At 38.0% G+C, this 18,555-nt stretch overlaps 1 protein-coding gene and 1 pseudogene across 1 annotated transcript; both read right to left on the bottom strand.

Moving 5' to 3' along the window:
- Positions 1-353: 353 nt before the first annotated feature.
- On the bottom strand, positions 354-2,138 carry LOC118837710 (annotated as a pseudogene).
- On the bottom strand, positions 2,138-17,926 carry LOC118836400 (zinc finger protein 354A-like; the record flags this gene model as incomplete). The annotated part of the gene is made up of 4 exons (XM_036743710.1): positions 17,883-17,926; positions 14,955-15,081; positions 3,533-3,631; positions 2,138-2,643 (listed from the first exon to the last, which is right to left on the bottom strand). Coding segments are annotated over exons 1-4 (756 nt in total), but the record flags the coding sequence as incomplete, so codon positions are not given.
- Positions 17,927-18,555: the final 629 nt, after the last annotated feature.

The raw sequence follows: 18,555 nt of genomic DNA, 5'->3' as shown, positions 1-18,555 counted from the left end.
GAATTTGAGACTGAAACAAAACTACAGATGCTGTTATATTTTAACAGTTATGCATTGGCCTACCAGTCCTGACTCTTTGGGTTCATAAAATGTCTTCTTATTGCCAAAACATTATTGCTAAACCCTAATATTGTTGTTTGAGGAAGGTCAAACTATGGTTAAAATGCTTTTCATAGTTACTACATTGATAAAACCCCTCTCCAGCATGAATTCTATGATGCTTAGTAAGAGAGGAGCTATGACTAAAGGCTTTCCCACAGTCATGACATTCATAGGGTTTTTCACCAGTATGAATTCTTTGATGTTGAGTAAGGGATGAGCCATCAGTGAAGGCTTTTCCACATTCACAGCATTCATAGGGTTTCTCTCCAGTATGAATTCTTTGATGTTGTGTAAGAGATGAACTATGGCTAAAGGCTTTCCCACATTCATCACATTTATATGGCTTCTCTCCGGTATGACTTCTCTGATGTTGAGTAAGGGAGGAGTTTTCATTGAAACCTTTCCCACATTCACTACATTTGTAGGGCTTCTCTCCAGTATGAATTCTTTGATGTTTACTAAGGGATGAGCTATCACCAAAGGCTTTCCCACATTCATTACATTCATAGGGTTTCTCTCCAGTATGAGTTTTCTGGTGTCGGGTAAGGTATGCTCTAGACCTGAAGGCTTTCTCACACGCACTGCATTTATAAGGTTTCTCTCCAGTATGAATTCTCTGGTGTGTAGTAAAGGATGAGCTGTTACTAAAGGCTTTCCCACAGTCACTACATTCATAGGGTTTTTCTCCAGTATGAATTCTCAGATGTTGAGTTAGAGATGAGCTTTGACTAAAAGCTTCACCACATTTATCACATTCATAAGGTTTCTCTCCAGTATGTATTCTCTGATGGTTAATAAGGGATGAGTTATGGCTAAAGGCTTTTCCACATTCATCACATTCATAAGGTTTTTCTCCAGTGTGAATTCTCTGATGTTTAGCAAAAGACGAGCTATGGCTAAAGGCTCTCCCACAGTCATTACACTCATAAGGTTTTTCTCCAGTATGTATTCTCTGATGTTGGGTAAGAGAGGAGCTGTCACTGAAGGTCTTCCCACATTCACTACATTCATAGGGTTTCTCTCCAGTATGAACTCTCTGGTGTAAAATAAGGGATAATCTATGGCTGAAAGATTTCCCACATTCCTTACATTTGTGAGGTTTCTCTCCAGTATGTATTCTTTGATGTTTAGTAAAGGATGAGCTGTCACTAAAGGCCTTCCCACATTCACTACATTCATAGGGTTTCTCTCCAGTATGAATTCGCTGGTGTTGAAAAAGAGATGAGCCATGGCTAAAGGCTTTCCCACAGTCAACACATTCATAAGGTTTCTCTCCAGTATGAATTCTCTGATGTTGAGTAAGGGATGAACTGTGGCTGAAAGCTTTCCCACAGTCATCACATTTATATGGTTTCTCTCCAGTATGAATTCTCTGATGCTGAGTAAGGTGAGAGCTGTCATTGAAGGCCTTCCCACACTCACTACATTTATAGGGTTTCTCTCCTGTATGAATTCTCTGGTGTTGAGTAAGGTGTGAGCTGTCACTGAAGGCTTTTCCACATTCACTACATTTATAGGGTTTCTCTCCAGTATGGACTCTCTGGTGCTGAGTAAGAGATGCACTGTAGCTAAAGGCTTTCCCACATTCATTACATTTATATGGTTTTTCTCCAGTATGAAGTCTCTGATGTTGAGTAAGAGATGAGCTATAAGTAAAAGCTTTCCCACAGTCAATACACTTATATGGTTTCTCTCCAGTATGAATTCGTTGATGTTTACTAAGAGATGAGCTATGGGTAAATGTTTTCCCACATTCATGACAAACATAGGATTTTTTAACTCCATTATAAATTTTCTGACATTGAAGAAGGAATGTGCTGTTATTGAAGACTTTCCCACCTATACTATACTGAGTATGATTTTTTTGATGTTTAATAAGGGATGATTTACAGCTGAAAAATTTTTCACATTCATTACATTTATGGGACTTTTCTCTACTGTACTCTATCTGGTAGCAACTACTCCTGAGAAATTTCTCACATTCATTATGTTCATAGGACTTCTCTCCATTATCACTCATTTGAAGTTGATTAGAATCTGCACTCTGAATTAATATTTTGTCACTTTTACTGCATTCATAAAGTTTTTCTCCATGAGATGTGGTGTGATGCTGAGCAAGATCAGAGTTGTGACTGAAGTCTTTCTCCCATTTATAATATGTACAAAGTTTCTTGTCTAAGAAGATTCTATTATTTTTTAATAGGCTTGAATGCCATTTTATGTTCTTTCCAGCTATTCTGAATTTATAGAAGTTCTTTCCTCTCTGTTGTGAAATAAGGGCTGATTCCAGACTGAAACTTTTCCTTAATTTATTATATTCACAGACAGTAGACATTTTAGAGGCATTCCTTTGGGTAACTGTTACTTGCTTGGAAGGTTCCTCCTTCCTCTCTAATCTGACATTACATTCCCAGACTTTTCCTAACTTGCAATCCCAAGGAATCTTTCTTCTCCATCTTTCCTGCAATGATTGTTCCACAGAAATGCTCGGATTTGTAGTTGACTCCAAGGTAGCAAAGTTAGTCTCTGGACTCTGGGAATCTGAAAGACATGGAAAGATTATCAATAGCACTTGTTCTCTGTTGGAGCACTAAGGCTCTAAGCCTATCCAGAAAAAAGTCAATGATTGATTTGGGGAAAACAACATTGTATGGGCAATTAGCTCCATAGGAACAATGTTATCAATGGAAGACATATTGCTAAGCAGCCAAAATTCAGAAAATGAAAGATTCAGGTAGGTTTTTGTAGAGATTTAGGCTACATAAAATGTTCTCTCTCTAAAGGCCCAAGAGTTTCTTACTTGGTAAGCAGGGCAAAGACATAGAAAAGTTGCTCCAGTCAATGTTCCACTCTGTGTTTGCTTGTGTATGTGTGTCTGTGTGTGTGGTATTGGGGGTGTCAGGGTAGAAGAATGGGCAGAAGAGAGATGGTCATTACAAATCCATCAATGTTTTGACATTTCCTTGGAGCCTTGTTATCCTCTAAAATTTGGAATCCTCCAATATCCATCATCACCCAGTCATCCAATCTCAGGAAAAAGGCAGAAGCCTGCAAATCCTATAGTTTCTCACTACTGGTATCCAGTGTGGAAACCCTGTGAAAAAGGCAGGACTTTTTGACTTCCATAGAGTTAGAAAAGTCCAAGTGGCAGAAGAAGGCAAGTGCTTCCTGTGTTTTGTTGACACTGCTCTATGCCTAACAACCACTTTTCTGACTGGGTATAGATAAAAGCCATATCCATCTCTGTTTTCATTATCATTATTACTAGTTGTCTGAGCAACAAAATGTTAATAGCTTTTGTTGAATAGTCTCATAACCTTAACCACAGTACTAGAGGGTTCTGAAAAAGAATTTCCCCCCCAAATTTCCCCCTTCTGAATCAGTTATTGCTTAGGACTTAAGTACAATATGTTAGTTTTCCTTTACTCACATGGATGGTTGACTATTCTTAGAACTTCTTTTTCTGCATTCCATAATGCTTCTCCTTGCTCCAAATGGAAGATCACTTCTGGTTTGGAAAATGGAAGCCCTGCTCATTGGGAAAGAAATGAGAAATGGATGTTTGTATGAAGGAACCAACTCAGAATTCAGTTCCAACCTTTCCATTCCCAGGAAAGTATGGACATTATAGGAAAAGTCCAGAGGGATGTGGAAAGAACTTCTTAAGGATTCTCAATGAAGTATGGAAAGACAGGCCACAGAGTTGATCTGAACCCAAGAAAACAATTAGCCTATTTGTCCTTCATCCTGCTAGGAGGAGGTAAATGATTCAATTAAAGAAACATTTATTAAGTGCTTAATATATGCCTCCCAATTCTTTTTGAAATAATCTTATCTAACTCTTCTGTTTTCTGTGCTGACACCACTTTTTTTTTCCTTTTTAATCATTTAATGTTATTTCCCCTATAGTCTATTCTTTATCACTCATCCTCCTTCATCCTTTCACTACACTTTCTCCCTTGCAGAAATATCATTTGTATCTATGGCTTCAACTACCACTACAACATAGATGATTCCCAAATCTCTCTCCAGCCATAACCTCTTTGCTGATCTCTAGACCCATGCCTCTAGCTATGTACAGTAAATATACATAGTGTCTCACTGGCCCTTCAGACCCAAAACATCAAAAATTGACCTTAGTATCTATCCACTCCAACCTAATACTCCTTGTGATTTCACTATTTTTGCCTAAGGTACTACCATCCATCCTGTATCCTATGTCCATAAATTATTTTTTCTTTGACTCTTAACCTCTCATATCCAATGAATTGTGACATCCCTCTGTCTCTGCAATACCTGGAGTACCTATTCCTACTTCTTCAGGAGTTTTCATTGCTATCCTTCTGTTAGTTGGTTGTTGTCCTTCATTCTCAAAAAGGACCAAAATGACATCATTATGTTGGGGTCAAAATACAGTGTGTCTGACTGTGGCTGATCAGACCAATATGAACTGGTAAGGTTCTACCACAGGTCTGGAATAAATAGTCCATATGAACATTTGGAGTGTAGATATCTCTAAATTTGCACATCTTACATTTCTTTTGTACTACTGCATTAGACACCCAAAAGGTCTTCCTGTACTTCTTCTTTTTGCCATCTAGTCCATACATCAAGAAAAAAAATGTTCCTTAAACATAAATCTAACCATGTTACTCCCCCACTCTGAGATGTCCAATGACTCCCTAAAACATGTGAAGTAAAATTCAAACTTCTAAGCCCAGCCTTTGGGGCTCTCCACAATCTGGTGCCATCCTACCTTTCCAGGGCTATAGTATTCCCTGAATAGTATACATTTCAGCCAAAGCAAACTATTCTTTGCTCCTCGAATACACCTCATACTTTACTGCCTCCAATATTTTGCTCCAAATGTTCTCTACACTCACTATTTTCTCCTTTTTTCCTATTCACCTATTGAATTCATATGTTTCCTTTCTGCCCTTAAATGGCACCTATTCCACAAAGCTTTCTCTGATTCCTTCCCATAGTCACAATTTCCCCACAGAGAAATCACAAAGTACTTTGTTTTGCTTTTCTATAATGTAGTTATCTCGCAATGTGGAATGTTACAATATTCTGTGTTTGTGCCAAATCCTTCCACTAGGCCATAGACTTCTGAGGGAAGAAAATACTTCGAGAAACATTGCATTTATCCCACTATCTATCTCAGTGATGCATCCTTTTAAATAAATGACTGAAGAATAAATTGAAGTAGAAGCAACATGCTAGGTGCACACAAAGACATTAAGGTTCAATCCCTTTACTCAAGATTGCCCTACAATCACAAAATCACAATAGGATTCCAGTATGAGTAACTATAGAGCAAAGGAGAACTCAATGAGTGCATAAAAAGCTACAAATTGTCATGTGATTTCTGAGAAAGGAAACCTTACCCCAACTGTAGGTAATAGGGAAGGTTTATAGACAAAGCAGCATTAAGCAGTCTTAAAGAACAAGTAGAAATTCACCAAGCAAAAATGGGAATAAAAGTTCTTCTCTGATATCTCACTTTAGGTGATCCTGGGGTCCCAAAGGATATATATGACAGTGGAATACAAACAGCTCATCCTAATAAGAGAATATGTCTGCTCTCTAAGGAGCAGCTTAGCTAAGAACTGAAAGACTCACCAGAAAGCTAGCTATCAGGAGATAAATAAAACTGACAAATATGCTAAGCAGTTCTCAGTCTGTGACCTTTCCATGACCACTACAATAGCAATTAAGTAGTTAAAAATGAGTGCACAGGGTGCTAAGAATTATAGTTTTTAAACCACCTCCAAAACCAAATGTTGGCATCAATGTATCTTTGCCCAACAACCAACTAGAGAATACACTGTGGGAGAAACTAAACCACAGCAATAGTGACATGGTGGTGACTTCATTGATGAAATTTCTGTAGGAAGTGGTGATGAGGAGGGTTGCTAGGTGCTGCGGTGGATAGAGCACTAGCCCTGACTCTGGAGTCAAGAGGACCTGAGTTCTAATCCAACCTCAGACACTTAGAAGCTGTGTGAGCCTAGGCAAGTTACTTAGCCCCAATTATCCCTCCCCCCCCCCCAAAAAAAAAGTGGCAATGAGTCAATGGTTGGAAATTATCCACTTTCGGAGGCAACAATTTCTTTAAATAGGTCCAGTGGTATACTTTATCTTCCCAACTTTATCTTTTTTTTAAATTTTGGCATTGTGATCCTTGATTTAACTAATTAAAGATCTGACTATACACAGAAGAAAAAATTAAGGTGAGAAGAGAAGGCATGTGATTACAAAAGCTCCAACTTGACCTTTTTAAATGAGCTGGTAAATAGATAAAAGTTAAGACATCAACCCATCACTATTTATTAAAGAAGTTTCATCCACTAAAAACAAATAAACAAATAAAGTTATCACAACCACAAGACCACAAAAGCATTGGAAGCATCTTGGTCAGCAACTCTTGATCTCCCATGATAGCATATGAGGATATCAATTTAGAATGCAAGTTAAGTTTTTAACCATATAAAGAAAAGGGCAAAGAATATTACATTAATTGAAACATAAATATTTATTAAGAACCTACTATATTCCAAGAACTCTGCTAGAACCTGGAGATATAAATACAAAGTGAGAGTCCCTGTCTTCTAGGAGTTTGAATTCTATGAACACAAAACATGTAGTAGGGAAAGGAGGCGGCTAGGTGGCGCCATAGTATATAGAGCCCTTGGCCTGGAGTCCGAAAGACTTTTCCTGAGTTGAAAACTGGCTTCAGACACTTGCTAGCTGGATCACCTTGGGCAAGTTACTGGACCCTATTTGCCTCAATTTCTTCATTTGTAAAATGATCTGGGGAAGGAAATGGCAAACCACTCCACTACCTTTGCCAAGAAAACCCCAAATGGGGTCAAGAAGAGTCAAGAGTCTGCATTGAGTCTGCACAGCAGAATTGCAAATAAAATTACCTTACAAAACAATGAAATGCAATGAGTGAAATTGAGCCTGCAGAAAGCTTGGCATAAGACCCAATTAAGCCAGAACATTCTGACAGTATTTATAGATGAAACTAAAGGGAAAAGTGATAGAAAATAAATTGAACAGATCTTAAGAATCTATATAGAGGTCTATTCTCATCACCAGGGACAGGAGAGCCACTAAATTTAGCCATGACATATCAGGTATTTGAAAAGGTGACAAACAAATAGAAAATTAAGAAAAGAGACTTGTCCTAATCAAATACCACCCCCCAAAATCAAAATGATCACAAATGGTATTATTGATAAAAAAGTAAACAGGAAGAAATCAGCAACCACCAACCAATATGCCATTTTCTCATTGCTTTAAAATCTTCCTGAAACTCATTTACACATATAGTGAGAGTATTAATAATACTTGGAATTTATCTAGTGTTTTACAAATATCACTTTATAATAACCCTGTAAGTTGGGTGTTATTATTGCCCCCAGTTTAAAGATGAAGAAACTGAAGCTAAAATTCATCTAGTAAATGTCTGAGTCAGAGACTGAACTTAGTTCTTCCTGACTCCAAGTCCAGAGCTCTAGCCACTGCACTATCTAGCTGTTTCAAAATTCTTTTTAGAAGCACAGGAAAAGAATGGAGCCAGTTTTTGCAGGCACTTTGCTATAGCAGATTCTATTTTCACAACCATACCATTTGACTAAACAGAGTAGATCAGGATTTCTTAACTCACATGACCATTGGCAAGTTATTTATTCTCCTGGGCTTCAATTTCTTCACATGTAAAAGAGGGAGTGGGTCTCAAGGACCTTTAAGGTCCTATCTAGCTCTACATCTATGATGCTATGATCCAGTTACTACTCACTGTGGCCATCTAAAGTAGCTCCATCATGGTTGGAATCTTCCTCCACCCCACAAAGAAAGGCATTGCCTACCTCTTTCAAAGGACTCCATTTTCCCTACTGACATAGGTAATCAATCCTTTTGAGAGCCTTTAGTTCTATTCTCAATCTCTCTCTCTCTCTCTCTCTCTCTCTCTCTCTCTCTCTCTCTCTCTCTCTCTCTCTGTCTGTCTCTCTCTCTCACCATTCCACTTCTTTTATTGTTTATTGTTGACTCTGGAATGTTTGTGAGAAAGAGCTAAGAGAGTCAAATCTCTACTAAATACCACCCTCCCCAACCTCCTATGGGCCATGCAAATCCTATACTAGATTTCCAATGAGAGGAGAAGAGCATTGTAGAGTGGAAAAACTCCATTCCATTTGGAATTGGATGACTGAAGTTCTAATTGCAGCATGTACCTTTGTGACATTAGGCAAGTCAAGTTCTAAGATCTTGTTTTCTTGTCTGTAAAATGAGTCAAGGTTGGAAATACCACATGATCATTAAGGTCTCTTCCAGCTCTTAATCCTAGTACCTTATGAGACAGAACTCACACCAAGAGTGCTGGACTCTTTAAAATGATGGAAGCACTGCTATCCATATACCCTAAGGAGATCAAGGAAAATAAGTGAACTTATAAACAGCAAAATATTTAGAGAGGCTCTTTCATAATACCAAAGAACTTTAAACAATGAAGATGCTTACTGCCTGGGGAGTGGCTTTTTGGCTCCCTCCACTCTGCATCTACTGCTCTACATGGTTTCAATTCCATGGAACAAGATGACTTTTCATTAAATATCCCCTGATCTTCTCCCACACAACCCCAACTTTTCTGCCTCCTTCTGTGTTCTGTCTCCCCCCATTAGAATATGAGTTCCTTGCAGAGAACTTACAATATGATATTTCAGAAAGCAAAACAGCCAGGATTACAACCAAAAATAACCTACCCAGCAAAACTGAGAATAATCTTTCAGAGGAAAAAAAACATTTAATGAAATAGAGGACTTTCAAGCACCCATGATAAAAAGACAAGAGATGAATAAAAAATTTGACATTTAAACATGAGACTTAACAGAAGCATAAAAAGTAAACATGAGTGAGAATTCATAAGTGACTCAATAAGGTTAAATTGTTTATATTCCAACATCACATCTATCAGACTGGCTAACATGAAAAAAAAACAGGAAAATGTTAAATGTTGGAGAAGATGTGGGAAAATTGGAACACTAATGCATTGTTGGTGGAGTTGTGAACTGATCTAACCATTCTGGAGAGCAATTTGGAGCTATGCCCAAAGGGCTATAAAACCACACATACCCTTCGATCCAGCATTACCACTTCTAGATCTGTATCCCAAAGAGATCATAAAAACAGGAAAAGGATCCACATGTACAAAAATATTTAAAGCAGTTCTTTTTGTGGTGGCCAAGAATTGGAAATTGAGGGGATGACCAACAATTGGGGAATGGATGAACAAGTTATGGTATATGAATATAATGAAATACTGTTGTTCCATAAGAAATGATGAGCTGGCAGACTTCAGAAAAACCTGGAAAGATGTACATGAGCTGACCCTGAGTGAAGAACATCGTACACAGTAACAGCAACATTGTGTGATGATTAACTTTGATAGACTTATCTCTGCTTAGCAATGGAAGGATGTAAGACCAAGGATCTAAGATTTTGGAATTCTAAATAACTCATCATGGAAAATGCTATCCACATCCAAAAAAAGAAACATGGAGTCTAAATGCAGATTGAAGCATACTATTTCCTCTCCCTTCTATTTTTGTTTCTTCTTTCTCGTGGTTTCTCCCATTGGTTCTAATTCTTCTTTACAGCATGACTAATGTGAAAATATATTTAATATGAACGTATATGTAGAGCTTTATAAGATTGCATACAGTCTTGGGGTATAGGAGGGGAGGGATAGGGAGAAAATTTGGAACTCCAAATCTTATGAAAGTGGTGAAAACTAAAAATAAATAAATTAATTAAAAAATATTTTTTTTAAAAAAAGTGTTTAGATTCCTGTATGGGAAGATGATGCATGTAACGCCCAAGAACTTTATCATTATTAACTAAGTTAGGAGTCTAATAGAGGGCATGTGTATGAGTCAATTATGTTGGAATAATCTCAAAAAGCAAAGAGATAAGAAAGAAGGATGCATTTGGAGAAGGGGGGAAAGAGAGGAAGAATGGAGGAGAAATTATCTCACAAAAAAGAAGGGTGCAAGGAAGACCTTTTACAGTGGAAGAAAAAAATAGAGTGGCAGACAACACCTGAACATCACTCTCATTGAAACTGGTTCAAAGAGAGAATACACACACACACAAACTGTATGTGTGTATACATGTGTGTGTGTGTGTGTGTGTGTATGTATACTCAGTTGGGTAAAAAAATCTATCTTACCAAACAGGGAAGTAGGAAGGGAAAGAGATAAGGTAAAAGAAGGGTAGTGATAAAAGGGAAGGTAGATTAATGGAGGCAGTAGTCAGAAGCAAAACAGACCCTTTAGAAGGGACAGGTACAAAGAGAAAAAAAAGGATAAATAGAAGAAAATAGGATGGAGGGAAATACACAATTAGTAATCTTAACTATGAATGTAAGGGATGAACTCTCCCATAAAATGGAAGTAGATAGCAAAATGGATTAGAAACCAGAGTCCAATAATATATTGCCTAGAAGAGATACACTTGAAACAGAAAGATACAGACACACATATGCACATACACACACACACACACACACACACACACACTGAGAGTTAAAATAAAGGGTTAGAACAGAATCTAGTATGCTTCAGCTGAAGTAAAAAAGACAGGGGTAATAATCATGATCTCAGGCAAAGCAAAAGAAAAAAAATAGACCTAATTAAACAAGCTAATCAGGGAAACTACATTTTGCTAAAAGCTACTATAGACAATGAAGTAACATAAACATTTTACATCATGTTTCTCTGATTAAGGGCTCATTTCTCAAATACAGAAGGAATTAAATCAAATTTATAAAAATAAGAACCATTCCTCAACAGATAAACAGTCAAGAGATATGAATAGACCAGTTTTAGAAGAAGAAATCAAAGCTATCTATAGTCATTTTTTAAAATGCTCTAAATGACAATTGATTAGAGAAATGCAAATTAAAATAATTCTGAGGTACCAACTCACATCTATCAGAAATGACAAATAATGAAGGAAATGTGGAGAAGTAGGTACACTAATGAATTGTTGGTAGAGTTTTGAACTGGTTCAAATATTCTGGAGAACAGTTTAGAACTATGTCCAAAGGGTTATAAAATTGTGCACACCCCATGACCCAACAATACCACTGCTAGGTCTACATCACAAAGAGATGAAAGGAAAAGGAAAAGGACCTATATGTATACAAATATTTATAGCAGCTCTTTAGCAAGGAACTGGAAATTGAGGGGCTGCCCATCAATTAGGGAAGGGTTGAACAAGTTGTGGTATATGATTATGGAATACTATTGCGTTATAAGAAATGATAAAGGGTATAGTTTCCCAGAAATACCTGGGACAACCTATATGAACTGATGCAAAGTGAAGGGAGCAGAACCAGAAGATTATGGTACACAGCAACATCAATGATGCTAAATGTTATGATTGACTGTGAAAGACTTAGCTGCTTTGATCAATACAATGACCTAGGACAATTGGGAAAGGTTCATGATGAAAATTGTTATTCACCTCCACAGGGAGAACTGATGACCTCTTAGTGCAAATTATAATTTTCTCACTTTAAAAAAATTGCCTTTTTGCTATATGGTTAATATGGGACTATATTTTGCATAATTTCACACATATAATGGGTGTCATTTTGCTTGTCTCATCATTTAGTGGGAGAGGGGCTGAACAGAGGGAAAGAATTTGGAATTCAATTTTTTTTAATGTTAAAAATGAAATAAAATTTAAAAAAAAGATTGTGTGATCTTTGAGGGCAGGGACTGGCTGCCTTTTTATTAATTGTATCTCCAACACTTAGAAAAGTACCCAGCACATGGTAGGCACTTAATTTATTGGATTGGATTGGATTGAATTCTCTAAATAATTTGTGGTACATAAATAAATGGACATTTCTGTGTCCAAGGAAATGATGAAAAATGAAGAAATAAGGAATCTAGATAAGAATTTGAATGTACACAGAATGAAGTTAGGAAAACAGCACACACAATGACTACAATAAGTAAAAAGAAAGAAAAATGACAACAAATAGAAAATGAATATTGCATAAAAATAATTACCAAGGCTCTCCTAGAAAAAGACATTTCTTTAAATTCACATCACTTCTTTCTTTGGAGAGGGGGGCACTAGAGAATGTTTTTGGTATTACCAAAATCAATGGATTCATTGGTTAGTTTTGCTGAATTTATTTTTTCCCCAAAAGATGGCTCACTGGGCATTAGAAATCAAGGGGATATAAAAAGACATAAGTAAAAGGGGAGGACTGTTGGGACGTTTTACACAGAAAGTATGTTGGGACTCGGGACGTTTTACACAGAAAGTATGTTGGGACTCGAGTCTGCTGAATTATGAGATATGAACATAAACAAATGCCTTCATGTCTCTAAGCTTCAGTGTACTCAACCATAAAATTGGTAAATTAACCCCTTCATTAGCAACATCTCAGGGCTGTTGTGAGGGAAATGTTGAGTCAACCCTAGAGTGGTTAAAAATCCTCAAGTGCTTCTAATGCTGATCTGTTGTTAGGTAAGATGCGGAACATGGAGGATTGGGGCCTATTTCATTCTTTCCAGCCAGCTTTCTATGAAGAAAATTACCTGATCTCTGAATCTTTTTCCTATGGTAATAAATTACCCCAAATAGATATGTGCTTTCCCTTTCATTTTTACTGTCTTAGGATCTTTCCTGGCAGTAGGGATGGGACTGGATCTGCAATGCCATTTGCATCAGGAACTCACCGGTGAGGAAACCTCTTTTACCAATGCATGTTAGCATCCATCTTCGTAGCACCTCATCCAACTTCTGCAAACAGTCTCAGGCAGCTGCCTGCAGCACCCACGGGTGAAGTGATTTGCCCAGAGTCACTGAGCTAATATAGGTCAGAGGCAGGCCTTGAATCCAGATCTCGCCTGACTCCAAGGTCAGCTTTCTATCCGCCATGCCACACTGCCTATTTCCAGACCAGTAAAGTAAATTCCTCCCTTTCAACTAACTATGCCATTGTGGAGGAAGTGGAGGAATCTGAGCTCTTTGAGTTTTGTGGAAACGTGTTCTCCCCAGATAAAGTAACCTCTGAGGCCAAGGAACCAGAACTATGGGGTTTATACTTTGCTTCCTTCCCCATTGACAACAACATGAGGAACAAGAATGATTCTATTTTTAAAAGAGGTCTCCATCATCTAAGAGATTTCCTGTCAATAAAGGAAATTCTGATAAGACTAACTTCAGAAAATATATATATCCACAGGAACAAATCTGACCTTTAGTACCTCCTATAACCCTAAGGCTTATACATTTTGCCCATTTTTATTCTACATGGAAAGCCATTGGTTGTATACTCTACAAAAACTAAAATATTGTAAACATTATAAAAATTAAAACATTATAAAAAATAAAAACACTATAAAACTCAATCTGTAGCCTAACATGCAGTTTTCCTTAGTGAACTAAAGATCAGACCTTTTTAAGTCATATCTGACTCTTTGTGACCTCTTTTGGGGTTTTCTTGGCGGAAATAGTTAGAGAAATATTAGAAAAACTGAGGCAAACAGGGTGAAGTACCCAAGGTCACATAGCTAATAAGTGCCTGAGGACAGATTTGAACTCAGGAAGATGTGTCTTTCTGACTCCAAGTACAGCACTCTATCCACTGCAGCACTGCCTAGCTTCCCTTAGAGAACTAATAAATTTATTTTTCTTTCACTCTGGCTACTCACTTTTTGACCCCTAGTCTTACAGACTTCAAGATGGGAAGGTTTTCCCTAGGGTCTCATGAACCCCTGGCTGGGAACAGCTATAATACCATTCATTCCCCTGTTCAAGAGAGTCTTGAGTGGTTCCCTTTTGTGTATGGGGACCAATACAAATTTCTTGACATTTAAGGAACTCTCCACAGCACTTTCCTCTCTCATTTCAGATGACTGAAAAATCTTCTTTTCAATCTAAATTCAGTTCAGGTGGCATCCAGAAGAGGAAGACATCCTTGAACCCTTTCCTCTTACCCCTAGAACCCAACTAAAAGCAGTCATTCCCTCCTCGTGTTTTCTCAGAATACCTCATCCATATCTTTATACTGTCTCCTGTTCCTGGAATACACTCCCTCTTCACCTCCACCTACTGACTTCCTGGGCTTCCTTTAGATCCCAACGACTTGATATTCTTGTGACCTTGAGCACCTCATTTGACCTTTCTGAGCATCAGTTTTCTCATCTGTAAGATAAGGAAGTCAGACTAGATGACCTCTAAGGTTAATCAATCAAACAACAATAATTGATTAAGCACTTAAGTGGTGCCAGGTATTTTGTTAGGAGCAGAAGATAAAAAAAAGTACTTGTCCTCAAGGAGCTTACCTTCTGATGGGAGATACAACAAGCACATAAATCAAGATGCATGCAAAGTAGATGGAAGGTGACCTTAGAGAGGAAGATACATGTAGGCAGAAGAATAATAAAGGCCTACTGTAGAAACTATCACTTGAGCTCAGCCTTAAAGGACATTAAGAGCCAAAAAATAGAAGGGAGAGAATTCCAGGCATGGAGAACACAGTCCAAAAGTACAGAGATGGAAGTTGTATGTGGGGAATGGCAAACAGGTCAGTACAGCTACATTACAGAGTTCACGGAGGTGAGTGGTATACAGGACTAGCAAGCTATGAAGGGAACTTCCAGATCTAAACCGATGATCTTATGGTTAATTCAGATTAGGAATTTCAGGTCCCATGACACCCCATTCACATAGGCACTCCCACAGCTTATGACAAGAAGAAAGCAAAGATTCTCTAAAGGAAAGATGCCAAGTCATGGGGCCAAAGGGTTCCTTACCCAGGGAGACCAGGTTCCTATAGTTCTCCAGCATCACATCCCTGTACAGGTCCCTCTGAGAAGGGTGCAGGTGCTGCCACTCCTCCCTGGTGAACTCCACAGCCACATCCTGGAATGTCACTGATTCCTGAAAGACCAAACACATTCCTGCTCACCCAGGACTCATCCCCTCATGTGGCTCAGTGAACAGCACCAGGCTCAGGGTTTTTGACAGAATATACAAAGCAGCCTCAGATCTAATGCGATAGTGGGCTTCATTAAGAGAATCAGTGTCCAGAAGGACAGAGGTGATAGCAATCAATCAAAGATCAGCCATTCATTAAGTACCTGCTCTGAGACCAACACTGCAAGGCATTGAGGATTCAAAGACAAGAAATGAAGTCAACCACAGCTTTCCTGCTTAGGAAGCCAATACTCTTTCCATAACAACAGCTGTCTCTTTAATATTTCCCAATTCAGAAGAGTGGGGACTCCATTCATCAATACAACTCACAAGGTCTTAAATAGACAGTTCTGCAGCCAAGAGTATCCATCACTTGAGGGCTGAGCTCTCCACATTAATCTAAGCCAGTTCTTAGAGAATCCCACAACTTGGGCCCATCCTGGAGGCTTTTTCACCTTGGAGGGACTTTCCAAATACTCTGCTGATGAACTGTAATGGCAAGCAATGTGGGATTTTTGCTGGATTGAATATGCACTTGACATTATATGAACACATCAGGTGCCCAGTGTCATTTGAATAGAATGACAAGGCATGACAGGTGGGCTTGAGAGGAGTTGAAATAAACAATTCAGTGTTTACTCTTATTCAAGATCACCCTTAGACCCCGATTTTTCTAGTGGGAACGAGCCAGATGCGAAGGGGGTAGAATTTCACGGATACAACCAAACTAATTGATGCATGTAATCAGCAAATGTCATGCAACTAGATATCCAATATACATGTCTGTGATCATATCTTAAACCAGGGATTCTTAACCCCAGGTTCATGAACCCTAAGGGTATCGGCAGATACATTTCAGGGGAGATCCATGAACTTTGATGCAAAAAAATAAAATGAATCCTTATTTTCACTAAACCTCCACCCCAAACTGAACATTTCCTTAAATTATGAATGTAAGTAATAAGTACAAAAGGATTAGCAGTATCTGATTTTGTCACCAATTGAAATCACAGATATTCTCGTCTTACATTACAGATGAAAACTAATCAGATGTCCAATAAGACATGTTTATTGCTTTTCCAAGGACAACCAACACACTGATTTTTTAATAAATGAAATTTTACTTTATCCTGTCTAGATTTTAAATTTATTGATTCATTATTGAATGCATCAATAAAAAACTGTTTTACTATATCACCATTTTAAAATACTTTGCTTACTATATTTCAATATAATTAGTTTCTTTTATAATCCTAAGTATTTTATTTTATGCATTTGAGACATTTTTCTGAGAAGGGGCCTGCAGGTTTGTCTAGACTGCCAAAGGGGTCCAAGAAACAAAAAAAAAGTTAAAAGTCCCTGCTCCCATTTTTTCCAACAAATTACACCTTCTATTACTGCTTAAAAGTGACTTCTACTCTATAACCAATATGCTAATTAGAAATTTCCCTGCAATCAATAACAAGCATTTATGAAGTATGTCTTATGTTCCTGGCACTTTGAAAAGCAATGGGGGCAGGTAGGTGGTGCAGTGGATAAATCACCCACCCTGGAATCAGAAGGACCTGAGTTCAAATCCAGGCTCAAATACTTACTACCTGTGGGACCGGGACAAGTCACTTATCCCTTATTTCAGGAAGGAAGGAAGGAAGGAAGGAAGGAAGGAAGGAAGGAAGGAAAGAAGGAAGGGGAGATACAAAAACAAAAGTGAATCGGTTTCTGCCCTCAAAGAGCTTACATTCTAACAAGGGAGACAACATGCACAAAAATAAGGGTGTGCAAAATAAATTCGAAATTAATACAAGGTAGTTTGAAGAGGGAGAACAAGAGTGCCTGGGGTGGCTGGAGGAAGCAGCCCCTACATCGTGGTAGCTTCCTCCTCCAAATTAACCTTTACTCAAATAATTGGTTACGGGATTGTTTGTTTTTAAAGTGATCTCATAACTATATTTGGTTGTTACATCACACTTTTGACTCATTTTTAAGCAAGGAATCCGCTAAAAAGCACAGCTTTTTCTTACATCATTCATCTAGCTAAGTATTCCATCTGGCATTTGTATGATTGATTTTCTGAACCTAGAGGAAGAACTTTACATTTATACCTATTGAATTTCACCTTACTATAGTATATCCAATTAAGGGATCTTGGAAATGAAGCATCCTAAGGAGAGAACGTGTACAGTCTTGAGAGAAATGATTACTAATAACCAGTGATTTGGGGACATCCAGAGTTTCTTCCCTTTCTCTAAAGTCCTGATTTCAAAAGTTCAGTCTCTTGAAGGACATTACTGATAATGAGATTGGATTAACTTTCTTAACACTCTTGTTCAGATCCAACCCAGGTGGGGAAGCCATTGTGTTCTTTCTACTCAGGTTTGGGTGGGAAGAAATTCTTTGAATAGATTGCACAAGGCTGGGGGTAACAGAAGTAAATGACATAATCAGAGTTCATCTGAATAGGTTCAGCACCTCATTGTAATATTCATTCTCTCATTAATTGATCCAATTTGAACCAATTGAACCAATCAAAGTTGACTGCCATTCTAGGGAACACCCCTCTTCCAATGGGCATATAAACTGTAAGCCAGCCCACCATGATGGTCTTTGGTCTAAGAGAGAGATGGCCAAATGAACATCCTTTTATTAAAATGCTGGCATTATTAATGAAATGATTGCATTAACCAGAAATCATCTCTCTCAAACTTTTTAAACAGCACAGTCAGACACCCCAGATTGTATTTAAATAAAACCAAAGCTCAACTTACCTGTGACCCAGATATCAGGGCCATGCCTTCCCCTCTTCTGCTGCCCTCCTGGAGACAGGAACAGTCCTCAGATGGCAAACCTAGGGAAAAAAAGGAATCAAGATGGTGACTCTCAGACTCAGACTGCTAGAAATCTCCCCATGCAAGGTAAGTAGGGACCACAACTGTCCCCCAAAAGAAGAAAAAGTAACATGTGTCATGGAGAATGCTGGACTTGGGAGTCAGGGGGATCTGAATTCTATAATGTGAAACTTTCATTTTCCTTTTATTACATTTTATTATGCCAAATATCTCATAGATATTTAGGTATTTTCTGTTAATATTAACCTCACTTGGCTAAAAGCTGATTCATGGAATGGTAGAATTAAGGGAAGACCTTTTGACATTCCTCAGGTAAGAATCCAGAGGGGAGTTTAAGCTTCCCCAAGAGATTTAGTTATTTATGCAGCCTACCCTGGAGACATGCAAATCTCCCCTCACTGTAAATCCATTGTGAACCCTCTAAATATAGTTTAATATGTGACCTGACTTAGTTTACCTAAAGAGAGTGTTTTACTATGTTTGTTTCCTTCAGGGATGTATGAGATTATGATTCTGTTTTAAATTTATTCAACTTTTATGACATTGAAGGAAACATGGGCTTATAAATCTGTCTGTTTAACTTTTATAGCCT

Source organism: Trichosurus vulpecula, chromosome 2, assembly GCF_011100635.1.
Source record: "Trichosurus vulpecula isolate mTriVul1 chromosome 2, mTriVul1.pri, whole genome shotgun sequence".
Lineage (NCBI taxonomy): Eukaryota > Metazoa > Chordata > Mammalia > Diprotodontia > Phalangeridae > Trichosurus > Trichosurus vulpecula.
This window is presented reverse-complemented; position numbering and strand designations above follow the sequence as displayed.